Genomic DNA, 14,560 nt, shown 5'->3' on the forward strand with positions numbered 1-14,560 from the left:
ACAATTTTTTTTTCCAGAAAATTGCTTACGCTTTGGAACACATTCATTTGTTTATAGGATAATGCAAGGGATTTTTAATTGCACGTGACAATAATTTGCACTATAATATATATTTTAGATAAATATCTATTGACAAAAATTTGAATGATTAAAGTAAAATTTTGTGAAACGTATTTAAAATTCTAACGTAGAAAAAAAGTAATAATCAGTTTTAATCAAATTAATTTTATTAAAAAATTATCAGAACATATTATGAAAAGTATAAAATTTATTTTTTGACACTCTTTTCTTTTTTATCTTTAATTATTAACACACATTTCTTTCCTTCCACTTTCTATATATATATATATCAATAATATTTTTATTATTAATAAGTTGTGTAGTTTTTAGGTTTTTATTATGGTAATTCATTTTCAAAAGCACTAGCAAACAAGTTTTATTTTCTTAAATTTCTTTAAAAAAAATCATCTTCTATTTACTTTTTTTTGTATGCAATTTTAACAGCATTTCAAAATCTGTATTCTAAAATCTAAGAGTAAATTGATTAATACAAAAAGAACATCTCTCTCTTTTTTAAAAATTTTGAAACAATTTAAAGTTTCATAATTTCTTTTATACTTGTATTCCTATGATAGTTTTAAAAAGCAATAAGATTAAATAAAGCAAAATAAAAAATGATACATTGCAATTCATATTCCATACAAATTAAATCAAATTTAAATATTAAAATATTAAATTCAGAGATTAAGTTTTGCAATATTCATTTAAAAATTGAATAGCGATTAGAACTTGAGTATTTAATTTTGAAAAACTAAATTCATTAGGTTTACTTTCAGTTAAATATTTAAATTGTCAAAGTTATAATCAAAAAATTTAGCTTCAGCTTTATTTTTCTAGTTTTAGCTTGATAATTGAAATGTAAATTCATAATATTTTAATAAAATTTTTAGTGAAAAATATTACTTTAAATAAGATGCATTAAAATGTCATAAATAATAAGGCACAAAATAAATTTGAATTTATATATTTTTTTATTATGTCACAGAATAAAATAACTTAACGGGAATATCAGAAATTCTGTATAATAAACTCGATGTAAAATTCTTTATCTTAGTGGAACCCACAAACTATTAAGTTGTGGTCTTTTTTTAGAAAATTTAGAATCTTACCATTTCCATACGCCTATGCAATGAAAATGCATGGAGGAGTTTATGCCTGCATGCCATTTGTAAACGTTAAAGTGAAAAGCTAATGCAAATGATTTTGATCCTTTGCAATTCCACAGTTTAAAATTCTTTTGAAAGAATTTTAGGAACCGAGATCTCACATTGCAACAATTCTACTCTCTACAAAATCGGACTTTTCACTAATGACTAAAACATGGCTATAATTAATCGGTCAAATTTTAAATGCAAATATTGTGTTGAATTATTCAGATTCGGTCCATTCCAAACATATAAAGTACTTCCATTGTGTGTTCCATTAAGAAAGGAAATATTAGAAAACAAAGAAGAATTCCGATTTATTTTCTGCAGTAATGCTGATTTTAGAATGTGTACGTCATAAAATGTGATGTTGGAAAATTTTTTCAGGATGTAAAATGCTAATAGAACATCTATTTAAAATTTATGTATACATCAGGTATTTTATCTTTTGTGCAGCAATTTATTCTATATTTTGAATGTCAAATGAAAGCGATGTAATTTTATTCTTTCTGTATGTTTAATGAATAACTTGTTCTGAAAAATATACATGTTTTTTAAATTAGAAAATATATTTTGAAACAGGTAAATGATTAAAAATGAATGATGGGCTTCATGAAAAATAAAAGTATAATGTAAATCCAAATAATATATGCACTAAGCAAGGAAAGAACATTTGTTTCACGGTTTCTATGAAATGAATATTTTTAAAATAAATTCTTCGATTTTTTTTCTTTTAAATTTTTCTAATTACTAAGTTATATATTAAAAATTAAACTGTTTATCGTCCAATTAGTAAGAATTTTCACAACGTTAAAATTTTTTTTTATGATTAAAGGATAAAAATGTAATTATGTTTAGAGAAAACTGTTTTAATTTTGCAAAAAACGTGTAACCTTGAACGTAAAGTATTTACAGTTTGACTGTTAATATTCTATTTTGTATAACAATTGCAAATAAAAGCAATTAAAATAGTTTTGTCTATTATGAACTTAATTATTTTACCTTATTCTAGACAGTTATTATACGTTCATTAAATTTGTTAGTTTTTTTTTTTAGAACAAGTGACATTTCTACATTTATAGACAATTAGCTAGTTTGTGCCACAAAGTGAAGTATATTGTAATTCAATGAAAATTTAAAATGATTTTCTTTTATAAATTGTTCTTTAGGTGCAAAATATTTATTATATATTTAGGATTTTCTTAAAACTATAACTTTCTTACTATTTCATTCTATTCTTAATAGTAATAAATTATCAAATAACTTTTAAAAAGCTAATAATTTTTTAATCAAATTAAAATAAATTTCACTCATTTTTTTTGTAACAGATGCATTCATGGTCAAAAAATCAGCGAGTTGAAAAGTGAAATGAATTTATCAAAAATGTTTTTTTGTTTCACTGATTCTCATACCTAAAATTTCTTTTAAGTCGTCTGTATGTGTAATAAATTTCTATATACATAACAGACTAAAAAAATACTAAAAAAGAAGCCTTATGAAATATTTAGTTTTATGTATCAACGTTACTTAAAAGCTAATTATTATAATCTTATAAAAGAAAAAATACATTTTAAAATTGAAAATAAATTCACAATAGAATCAAAATTTTATTGTAACTAAAATATATTTAATGCGAATAATTTTAACTGTGTTGAGAAAATTAATTACTTTAACGATGCTAAAAAAACAAACGAAATTCAAATTTATTTTTCACTATCTTTATGTAATTTTCATGTTTCGTTAGAAATTGCTTTTAGTATCGAATTCTGAAACCTTATATGAGAGTTCCTAGACAGACTTATGGCAAAAAAGTGTACTTCCAAAATTTCAATCAAGAATAAATGAAATCGAATGTAAAGAACGAAGAGCAAAATAAAAGATTACATAGAAAATTGCAAAATCTGATTATAAAATTCGTTAAGAAATTTATTCTATTAATATCTAATTTCAGCGATTTTCGAAAAAATGATTTTTTTTTAAAAAAATTATATTGACGCCCTTATAAAAGTAATTTCGATATAGATATTAAAAAAAAAGTTTTTATGTGAAATCTTCTAAAAATATTTAAATTATTTAGAATTTTTTTAAATTTAAAAACTAAACATATTTGCTTCAAATATATATATATATATATATATTTATTCCAAAAATAATTACAAATTCTAACTTAGTATTCTATTATTATTCTAGTCAACAAATTCTGCCCAAAATCCAATTCTTTATCTGGTTAAGGCATTGAGTTTCAACTCATATGTTCACAAAATTTGAGATAAGGTTGTAGAAGTCGTTTAGAAGGTTTTAAAATTAATTAAATTGGTTCTTGCAGAACCAATTTAATTAATTTAAATCTCAATTTCCATTATAATTTGATGCTTATACACAGAACAAATTTTAAAATTATAATTTCACTATTTTATTAATTAAAATATTTTAAATGTTTCAAATGAAATGTTTTGAGTAGAAAGACAAGACTTCATCATATTTCAAAAAATGTAATAACCAAAATGTATTTAATTAAATTAATTCAAAGAAAGAGCATTTGAAATCAAATATATTTGCTTAACAATATCAGTTTATATATAATTTCTCTTAATAAAACATAATAATTGCACATTTTTCATCATGACATTTGATACGTACTGAATCCGTTTGCAAAATCTCGATTTAAAGTCAAAAATTTATGGTACGTATAGACGTCTAAAGCATCGATTACATTCACGATAAATTTCTTAATTCATGAGGTTCTCTTTTAAAACATCACTATGCAATGCATTATGTTAACCTTATAAAATGCCGAGACTAAAATATTATTAAGAAATTATTTTCCCTTTCTGCAAAGTCGTTGGAAGCTAAAATTTCAAACTCTTCCCACCCCTTTGAGACAACCTACTCACAGCCCTTATTGATAGTAAAATGTCTTGGCATTAATTATTTTGTACTATAACAATATATTATTAGGAATCTATTTATAAAATAATTATATCTACCCACCATTCATCTAGGCTAGACGAATGACATTCTTGTACTTTCACGATACCTATTTTAGACCACAAAGAAAATCTTAAAAAGTTCAAAAATTAATTAACCATTTAAAGGGCCATTTTTTTCTAATCATATTATGTTAAAATATTTTTAGGCTTGAAATTAGAATAAGAAAAAGGATTCATTTAACTTTTTAGATAAATTTAATTTGATTAATTAATCAATTTGGTTAATTAATAATTAAGTAATAAATCAAGACACATCATTTTGGGTAAGATAAAGAACTGAAGCATTTAAGTTTCTGTCTTTCTAAAAAAGTTTGTCAGAACTTATGCCAACCTACATAATTTCATACAAAGATTGATAAATTTGGTGAGAAGCATACATCCCACAGCCCAAGAAAGGGTTAAAAAAATTTGTTTATACCGAAGAGGCAAAATATTCTCACACATGAAAAAAAATCCTAAAAATAATCGAATAATAAAAAGGAGTTTGAAACAAATCTTAAATGCATATGAGTCTTTTTTTCTTCGTATACATAGTATGGAAAAAGTATATTAATCAAAAAAAAATTCGAATTTGAGGTTTTGACTTATCTCCATGTTTTAAAACTCCTTGAGTTCGAAAAAGACAATCTTGGAAAAAGTCTGTCTAACTGTCTGTGACAATGATAACTCAAAACCATTTTGATCTAGACAATTGAAATTTTGTATACGGTCTTTACACCAAATTTTCATCAAATTTTGAGTAAAATCTATTCAGAGAAAGTCCGTCTATCCGACTGTTCGAATACATGTTAACACGATAACTACAAAACGAAGAGATCTAGATAGGTAAGATTCGGTACACAGATTTAACATATATAATATAGACACCTATCAAAGTTTAAGCCAAAATCTACAAAGGGTTGACTGTCTGTCGGTCTGTACTTTCAGAAACATGTAAACGGGATAACTCAAAAGCGCAGTGGCTCAGGTATATCAAATTAAATATGGGAATTTGTGACTAGAAATACAGTTTTGTGTCAAACTTTTATTTCAATCAGTTAAGAAAAATTTGTCTAAAGCGCAAAATGAAAAAAATCAACACAAAACAAGAATAGATAAGGTTGTAAAGTGAGATCTATATTGTAAATAAACAAATCGGATTCTTTAATGACGTACATACACCTAACATCTCTATACCATATTATTTCAAAACCTGAACATATTGGAACGAATCTCCAACTTAACTTTGCGGTGGAGGCTATGTAGTACATTTGATATCACAATAAAAATGTTAAAATTGACATTAAGGTTATGTTTTTATTTATTTAATTACATTAACTCCCTATATCAGTGAATTTTATACTAATTTTTTTTTCTCAAATGAAAAAAAAGAGCTCATTATATAAAGAGAAGGATTTCCCCTCAAATTATTTTTCAATTTAATAGTTTTTCGATTTTTTTCTGATATTTTGACATGTTTATAGACTTTTTGAAAGTCCACCCACTACTTGTAAAACATTATAAAATATTTGAAATAATAAAATTTAAAAGAAATCAATGCTTCCCCTCTTTGCAACAAATGTATCTTTGCTGTAAAGAAAGTTTAAATTTCCATCGAAAATGCCTTCGCCTGATTTTGGAAAAACTATGAATCAACCATGGAAACAAGTTTCCAAGAATTTATATCCGACTGTCTCCTAGGGAACAGTTTTCATATGTATTTCCGTGGGAATAAAATTTTTAAGAGCCTCTAAGGAAAAGAATGCTTTGTTCTCCAGTGGGAAGGCGTAGGTGAAGGCACTTGAGCAGAGAAATGCTAGATGGGTTTTGATTCCTAAGGGTTATGTGCGAAGTATCTTAAGATAAGATATTTTTATCTGGAGTGACTGATGGAAATTAGCGTAAAAAATATTGTTTTATCAGTTTCAGAAGATTTATGGAATCTTATTTTCAACTGAAATATCAAAGAAAGGATTTATGTCAGAAGACGTTTTTGATTTTTATCATTAAAATAGTTGTAAAGAGATGTCATTGAAATTGCATGAAAAATGATTTTTACTATAGATGAAAAATGATGAATGTACTATTTTTGCTTAAATAAAAAGTAACTTTTTATAAATTTTAGGCAAATTAGCGGGTGGCAGCTCCTTGAAACTTTATCTCGCCCCCCCCCTCCCTTCCACCTTAATATTAAAGACCTTTGATAAGGTCACAAAAGATTTATATGCTAACAGCGAGCGAAAATTATGATATTCAGATCTTTGGTTTAAATGTTACATTTTCACTGAATATATTATGCAAATATATATTCTGATGACTGAATGATACGAAAATTTGAACAGGAAGTACAGTTGCATTCAAAGGGCACCGAATTTTTTAATTTAAGTCATTTCATTTATGGGCTATTGCGAATTGCGAATATACAGAGTATCAGACGATCAGTCCTTTGACAAATTTGATTTAAATTTGTCAAGAATTTATCTTTTAAAAGCTAAACTTGTGTACCAAATTTTACCAACAAAGCGCTCTGCTTTTTTTGTGGTATCAAGTTCATTTGTAACTGAAGAGCTGGGCAGACCGAATAGATTTCTTTCAAAATTTGATAAAAATCTACAAATTTGGTCGTAAATTCATATGCCGAATTTTATTTGTTTTGATAACAGTTTTTTGTGTTATCGTGTTCACACACATAATGCAAAAAATGTGTTTTTGGAACTTATTGATGTCCGAAATATGGAGATTTGTCGAAATCTAGAGCTTAAGTTATTTAATAACAATAATTCCTTTACATTTCAATATAAAAAGTAATAAAACATGAAAGATTGCTAACTAATAATGTTGCGAATGTGTAACAATGCACCATTCAGTCTCACAGAAAAGAAGAATAATTTACAGATATTCTTACTGAAAGCTAAACCCATGTCAGTCATTAACCCCAGATTTGGTGACACATTTGACGTCTTTGGTGACAAAAAGGAAGGCTTTCAAAAATACAAAAATTATGGGACTATATCTAATAGGATTCATAAGACTTTGCTGTAACGATCGTGGAGCGAGCTCGTTATTTTCAGCATTAGCACTTTTGTGCTTTTTCTATGGTTAAATAATATGTGTTTTGAGTGTTTGCTATTGATTTCTGGTGTATAAGCTTCACTTTATTAGAAGGGAAGTAAAGATAAATTGTTATTTAGGATTAGAAAAAAAACCCCATTGTTTTGAATTTTTTATTGTGAACTAAAATTTGGTATTATAAAATAAGCAGAATTTTTTATAACTTTTATCAATTTACTTTTTTAATATCAAATATTCAATCACTGTTACAGTATAACATAATGTTCGTTGTTCTCTAATTTTGACAGTTATATTAGAGATATTAATTTATAGTAAATTAATTAAAAGTTCATTATATTTACAGAAAAATATACATACCAAATTTTTTTTATCTTGGTGTGTGCAAAATTTAAGTTTTGAATCAGGGTACGTAAGAAAATAATTTAAAACATAGAAGAAAATATTATTTGGATAAAAGAAAAGTTTGTGTACAACCCATTGCACTGTGCATGCAAATAATTTGCTGAAAAGTTGAAAACCAGTAACTGAACGTAAAGAATTATCAGGACCTGTTTATAACACTATAGAGAATCAGAATTAAAATTTTACCTAAAAATATTTATTAAAAAAAGAATAAGTTTCAAATGCTTGATCTTTTAATCAATCTTTAAAGGAAACTGTACCAATTATTCATTAGATGTATTATACAGCGTTTATTTAATGCCAACTCGTTTGCATGTTTCATGAGAAAAATGCACCTGGTTTGTTTATTTTTATAAAGTTATATTTTCTGAATAAAAATTTAACAAAAAATAGAATGGAAAATATCAGAATTGTTGCAAAATCTCAATTTTAATGATGGAAATTTGCAGCACTACAATAGCGATTTATGCTCAGTTAGGATTTGTCATTTCTTCCTAAATAATTTTTAAAAGTTATTAAACAAAATTTCGACTTTTTTCTAACGAAAAGTTAAAAATTATTTTATAAAAAGTACATTGGCATTTATTGAATTTCTTGATTTTTTTTTTAAAAAAATATAATAATACGGTCTTTTTTGAACATAAAACATAAATATGCATTAATATGTGTATTGCACTTGCAAAGAATAATTTATATACATCTTTGGTTAATGCGATATATATAATAAAATTCAATCACACAATAAAACTTAAAAAAATCAAAGAGATATATGATATTTATTTGTTAAAGAAGTTATTTAATCACATAATCAACCATTAAATATTTTTACACAGTACGAATCAGATATTTTTGATATATCAAATAAAAAGAATTGTTTCCTTGTTTTTCGAACGCAAATTTTTTACTTGTTATTATTGAATTTGGATCACTGAACTAGAAATATTAGAAAGACTTCTAAAAAGAAAGACCGTAAAAAAAAGAGCTGAATTATTTCAAATTCTTAAAAAAATGAAAAAATTTATTTTTACTTATGCATCACAGAATTTAATTAACATTAAATATAAATTAATTTCAAAAATGCTACATATAAACTTTTAAAGTTTGTATTTCCATTTTTTGATGAATAATATCGAAATTAGGATTCACACAATTGAAAAGAAAAACAGAAGAATTGCATCCAAATGTCACACAAAATTTTTAATAATTTTTTTTCTGTCAAACGAGTGCTTTTCTTAAAAATATTTCAATATTTATGTATGCAGATGATAATTAAATTAAAATTTAATTCTTTTTATATAATATTTTAAGAATGTACAAAAAAATGTAATTTAAATTCCATCATGTTTCTTATAATTTTCTAAACGTCGGAAATGTCTTTTTTTTCTTTTTTTGAAAATGATTACGATTCTACAAAATTTTTTTAACGATCTTAAAATGAATTTTCATTTATCATAACTTTTTCACCCCTATTTTTTCAGAATGTAAACAGGTGAATTTATTTTTATTTTGTTTTTTTTCATTTGTTTTGCACCAATGGAATTTCTTAGCATTTATTCACAATTTAGGATGTTAAAACATGTTCGATAAATATTAATATTAAGTGAAATAAAGAAAAAGCAAATTGCGATGTTATGTTTCACAATTAAAAAAAAAGTGGTTTAAAATATGTTAAAATGTATAAAGAATATATTAAAGATCAAATAGCTTTCGGTATGATTAATTTCTATGAACATTCCTAAAGAAAAATGTTAATGTTCTGCTACTAGAAATTTGCAACAAAAAATATTTAAAGATTTTATTCTGAATTATAAGGAATATTTGATTTATAATAAAAATCGTTTGGTATTCCGTGAAATTATATGCATGATTCTTCATTCATTTAGTCATCATTGACGTTCAGTTGGTACATCAGTAATATTGATTATTTTTAAATACTTCTAAAATGACCGATGTTCAGAAACATTACCATCAAATAAATACATTAAAAAGATATTTTTTTAAAAATTATGAAATGGCGTAAAAATTATTAGTGTAGTGTTTCTGAAGTTTTTTTTGGGAAAACTCCAAATTGAGGTTGAGTTTTCCTTAATTAAAATTATATTTGAAATTAAAAAAATGTGTTATCAGGTGCACATTCCAGCTCGCTAAAATATATATGTGCTATTTTTGTTGCTGCAAATCAAACGGTCTCACTTGTCAACACACATATGTGTTCTTTATAATTAGAAGAGGTTTTTTTTAAAACTTTTATTTATATTTATTCTATATATTACACGAAAAAAAGAAAAATTCCGTGAAATATTAAATTTGTTTGATTTTATAGGATTCTCAAATTAATTAATCATGTATTATTAATTTTCATCATTATTATCAATAAAAATCATCATCATATCAATAAAAATAAATAATATGCTTTACTTTTTTAATGAAATCATGTTGATATAAAAATTAAAATTTAAAAAAAAACTATTTTTAAAAATTTTTTCAAGTTTAAACAAACGAACGCCACAATTACAAAATAAAAATAAATAAATAAATGAAATTTAAAGCAAACGATGCTGAATAATTTATAATTAATCAGAACTTCTAGAGAAGGAAATATTCAAATTTCGACTCTTATGTACTCTATATTTGAATAAAATACCGTAACTGGAGACGTTTTTGAACATATATAATCTTAAAGAATTTCTAACGGATCTATTTAACTCAAGACCGAAAATAATACAACTCAATGAACATACAGAACTCAGAAATGAGATATGAAATATACGCAGCCACTTTCTATCAAATACCTAAAATATTTAAAATAACAATCCAAAATGAATAAGGGGAAATTTTAAAATCCTCTTTCTAAACATTAAGCTGAAAAGAGCGGAAAATTCAAACTATATTTTTACGGTGTTCAGAAATCCCACAAGTTATACAGCTTTCTTAAAGCACATTTATTATAAGTGATCTATCGAAGATGCTGACGATATTCTTAAATAATTTCAAGGAAGAAGACTTACGCAGGGGTGGTCCAGGGAGCTGACAGGATAAACTCCTGGGTCTTCCGTCCGGGGGTTGAGCAATCCAGGGGTAGATAATCGCTTCAGAAAGGGAGCTCGTTGAGGCCCCCAGGTCGACCGTATTCATACGGTGGGGACTCCATCGATACCGCACTTTCCTCCATATACTAGAAGGGAGGGCCAGGGCCAGGCGGCCTGGACTGCTGTCACGGCGGCCGGTGGCCATACCTCCTTCTCATGCTTCTCAATGTGAGGCAGACGAGAAGCACTAACCTCCCACGCCACCTTTCGGTTGCTATAGTAACGAGGGAGGCGTTCGCATCGCGATTCAGGTGAGGGGGTTGAGAAGAGGAACTGGTAAACCCTTTGATTAAAAGATGAGAGAGGAGGTGGGATAGTATGACGTTGTATTTGCAAGTAAAAATGGGTAGTCAAAAAAAACTGCACTTCTTTTCCCGAACTGTTGATATTTAGTTTTTGGATTTCTTTTATGATTAAATTAATGCTCTTTAACAAATACTGTTTTTGGAAATGATTTGATGTTTTTGCTCTTTTAATGAATGAAGAAATCTGTTTTTGACAGCTGAAAACCTTAAATTTTAATTAAAAAGAGAAATTCAAAAAAAAAAGTAATTTGAATGCTGGTTCAGTATGGTTTTTGGATTTTTAGATAAATTCTAAGTAATTCTTTCCGCTTTTATGTTACCAAACATTTTACCTTCAAGCTATATGAAAAAAAAATATGTATTTATTAAATCGAAATGCAATTTTTATTGCTTAAAAATGTTAAGCACTAAAATTCATAAATAAATTTAAATGTTTTTTCTTACGATTTCATTAATTATCCCCACCTTTCTATTTTATTGTCATAAAAATAAATAAAAAATGTATTATGTAATTATTCTCAACATTCCATAACTAAATAGAAGATTATATATATATATATAATCTAATATATGTATATATCGATCTAAATAATGGTATATATATATATATATATATATATATATATATATATATATATCCAAAAATTTAAATAAATTACGAATCTAAATAAATTTAAACTAAAACAATTTCAATTTAAAATGACAGAAAATCATGGTTTCTTGAAGATTAAAAAAAATTAAAAGGGGATAAGGTTGAATTTATTATGAAAAGAATGAAATAATTTCATCGTGAATAAGAAAGGAAATATTCACAGGATGCACCAGTGAAAGTCTTTTAATAATTTAAACAATGAATATTCTGATTTTTCAAAATATTTCAACGAAACAGAATTCCTTTGTGCAAAATTAAAGAAAAAAAGACCCATGCTCCGATTGAATTTCATGGATTTAAAAACAAAAGATTTGAACAATGACATATAACAAAGAAATAAAAGGGAATATAAATAATTTAAAATGAACCATGAGAGCATAAGACTCTCATGAGGTTTTATGTAATAGTCTAAAATTACTATACATTATTAATACGAAAGTCACAGTTAATAGCTTGAAAATAAATACATGAATGGCAATTTTATTTTATTGAACAATCACTTTTCTTTAAATGAAAACATTCGAAAGATGGTGACGAAATCTGATTATTTCACATAATAATTGGCCCATATTATTAAAGAGGAAGTAAAATAACCAATGGTTTCGACAGAATTTGTTTAACTTAAATATTTCTTTTAATTTAATAGATGAAATCAAAGTTTGAATGAAACTGATTATTCCCAAATATTTAATTAAATTAATTCTGGTAATTGGGGCTGTCTATATTATTTAAACATGAATAAATTCGGATAATCGATGGGCACAACTTCCAATTTCAACTAAGCCTAATAATGTTATTAGATATTAATTTGGATAATCTAAGATTAATCGTAATGTCATTAGTTTGATCATAGCAATAATTGTGTACTTATAGGAAAGTGTAATATAATTTGCAAATAATAGTCATTTCAGATTCATATAATTACTTAAAGAGAAAAATCGACATTCCATTTGGAGAATTTCAAACTTTGATTCTACCGAATAATGCAATCATATTTTAATTAAAATCATTTAATAATGACAATATAATTGTATGTTTATTTCACGGCAGTATTAGAAAAAAAAATCTAGAATAATTAAATAAATAAAATAAATAATAAAATATTTCAATTTTTGATGTATTGTTTGTATCAATTTTGCTTTCTCGAATACAGACTATGCAAAGAGAAAGTATTTTATTGGTTAAAAGAAAATTTAAAAACTTGATTTTGACGCATCCTATTGTTTCAAAGAGTTCAAAGTTAGAAAAATATATTTTTGTGAGTGACTGTGCTATGATACTCCAAAACTATTTCAGCTAGAAGTATGAAATGTGTCATGTATTCTTTACAATAAGTTTATAGATTTCTGTCGAATTTCAAACGAAATCCATGCACAGAAAATATGTGTGTCCGGGAGCAAATGAACAATAATTATAAAACGAAATAGATAGATAAATTAAGTATTGCACACAGTTTCCATTATCTAATATAAGCGTCAATGGTATCTAAAGTATTAATTTTCATATATATTAAATTTTAAAGCAAACTCTTCATATAATTGATCATCTGTCAATCTATACATTTTTATATATGTAACCGCAGTAACTCGAAAATGCAATGATTTAGATAAATGAAATTTGGTATGCCATTTTGTTGCTAAAATCATAGTTCTGTATAAAGTTTTGGTTTCAATAAAAATGATTCCAAAATTAATGCTTGTATTTCTTTCCTTTAATAAGAAGTACAAAACGCTCATGTGTGGAGCTCTGAAAATTAACCATTCACGTAGATGCTTAGCTTTGTTTAAGATTTAAAATTTTTATGCTGGTGGTTAGTGAAGAATAACAAATTTATTATAGGGTATGTAAAGATTCCAAAATCAATACTTGTAATTCTTTACTTTACTACGAAGTACAAAACACTCATGTATGGAATATTAAAATCTAAGCATTCGTGTAAGTGTATTGCCTTGTTTAAGATCTACAATTTTTATGCTGTTTGAGGGTGAAGAATAAAAAAATTATTAGAGACTATGTAAAAAATATTCAGAAAGATAATTTCCATTCGATTTTTTTTTTATTTCTAGAACTCCATTATTGTTTTTTAAAATTTTTTTACATAAAATTAAAGCGAGGAGTTTAAATAAAAAAATGCATTTTTATATAGAGTCGTAAACCCGTTTGAGAATCCATTTCCATAATATTTAGTCGTTTCGTAGCTTTCATTTACAGCCCTTAAACAACAGTTTTAATAATTTATCCAAAGGGAATTTCACCTTACAGCTTCAAAGGAGAGGAAAGCATTTCCTAGAAATTTCGAACCTAATTTTCATTGTAGGTTAAGATATTTGCCCTTAATATTTTAATATTAATGATTTAAATTATCCGTGTTCCTTAGAAATTTATTTGATAAACCTTTTGTACAGACTTTACGCACGTGTCAAACTGTCACTGCGGAGATTATACGCTTCCACCAGCCTCCCTCTTGTTTTCCTTCCTACTAACCAAAATTTTGTTGTCGCCAGAAAGATTAAAGTTTATAATTAAGCTGTCTTTTAAAATGAATGTTCGTTAAATGTGTAGTAAAATTGACACCTAATTCGTACACGCTGTTGTTGTGTATTGATTATATTTACATCAATTCATCATTTTAGATATTCTAATCAATTTATTACAGAAATAATTGCATAAGTTAAAAAGGAAAAAAATTAGGAATTATTATATTCTATTATAATATACAAAAAAGCATATGAAGAATATCGTTGCAAAGCTATAGTTTTTTTTTTTTTTTTTTTTTTTTTTTTTGCGTGGTGAATCTCATTGTAAGGAAGAAGACTTACAGTTTCTTTTAATGGATACCATGACCCTTGGTCGGCCTTAACAAACA

General features: G+C 25.6%; 1 protein-coding gene across 3 annotated transcripts in view; it reads right to left on the reverse strand.

The window, feature by feature from the left end:
* LOC129965744 (ankyrin repeat and fibronectin type-III domain-containing protein 1-like) overlaps window positions 1-14,560 on the reverse strand; it is a 619,339-nt gene that overhangs the window by 204,542 nt on the left and 400,237 nt on the right. Inside the window, exon 1 of one of the 3 annotated variants that reach the window (XM_056079895.1) lies at window positions 10,657-10,869. The exons of the other annotated variants lie outside the window; for them this stretch is intronic. Coding sequence (XP_055935870.1) covers window positions 10,657-10,783 — 127 coding nt within the window. The 5' untranslated portion in view covers window positions 10,784-10,869. Of the gene's footprint in view, window positions 1-10,656; window positions 10,870-14,560 lie in introns of those variants that run through there. 3 annotated transcript variants of the gene reach the window in all.

This window comes from Argiope bruennichi, chromosome 4, assembly GCF_947563725.1.
Source record: "Argiope bruennichi chromosome 4, qqArgBrue1.1, whole genome shotgun sequence".
Taxonomy (NCBI): domain Eukaryota; kingdom Metazoa; phylum Arthropoda; class Arachnida; order Araneae; family Araneidae; genus Argiope; species Argiope bruennichi.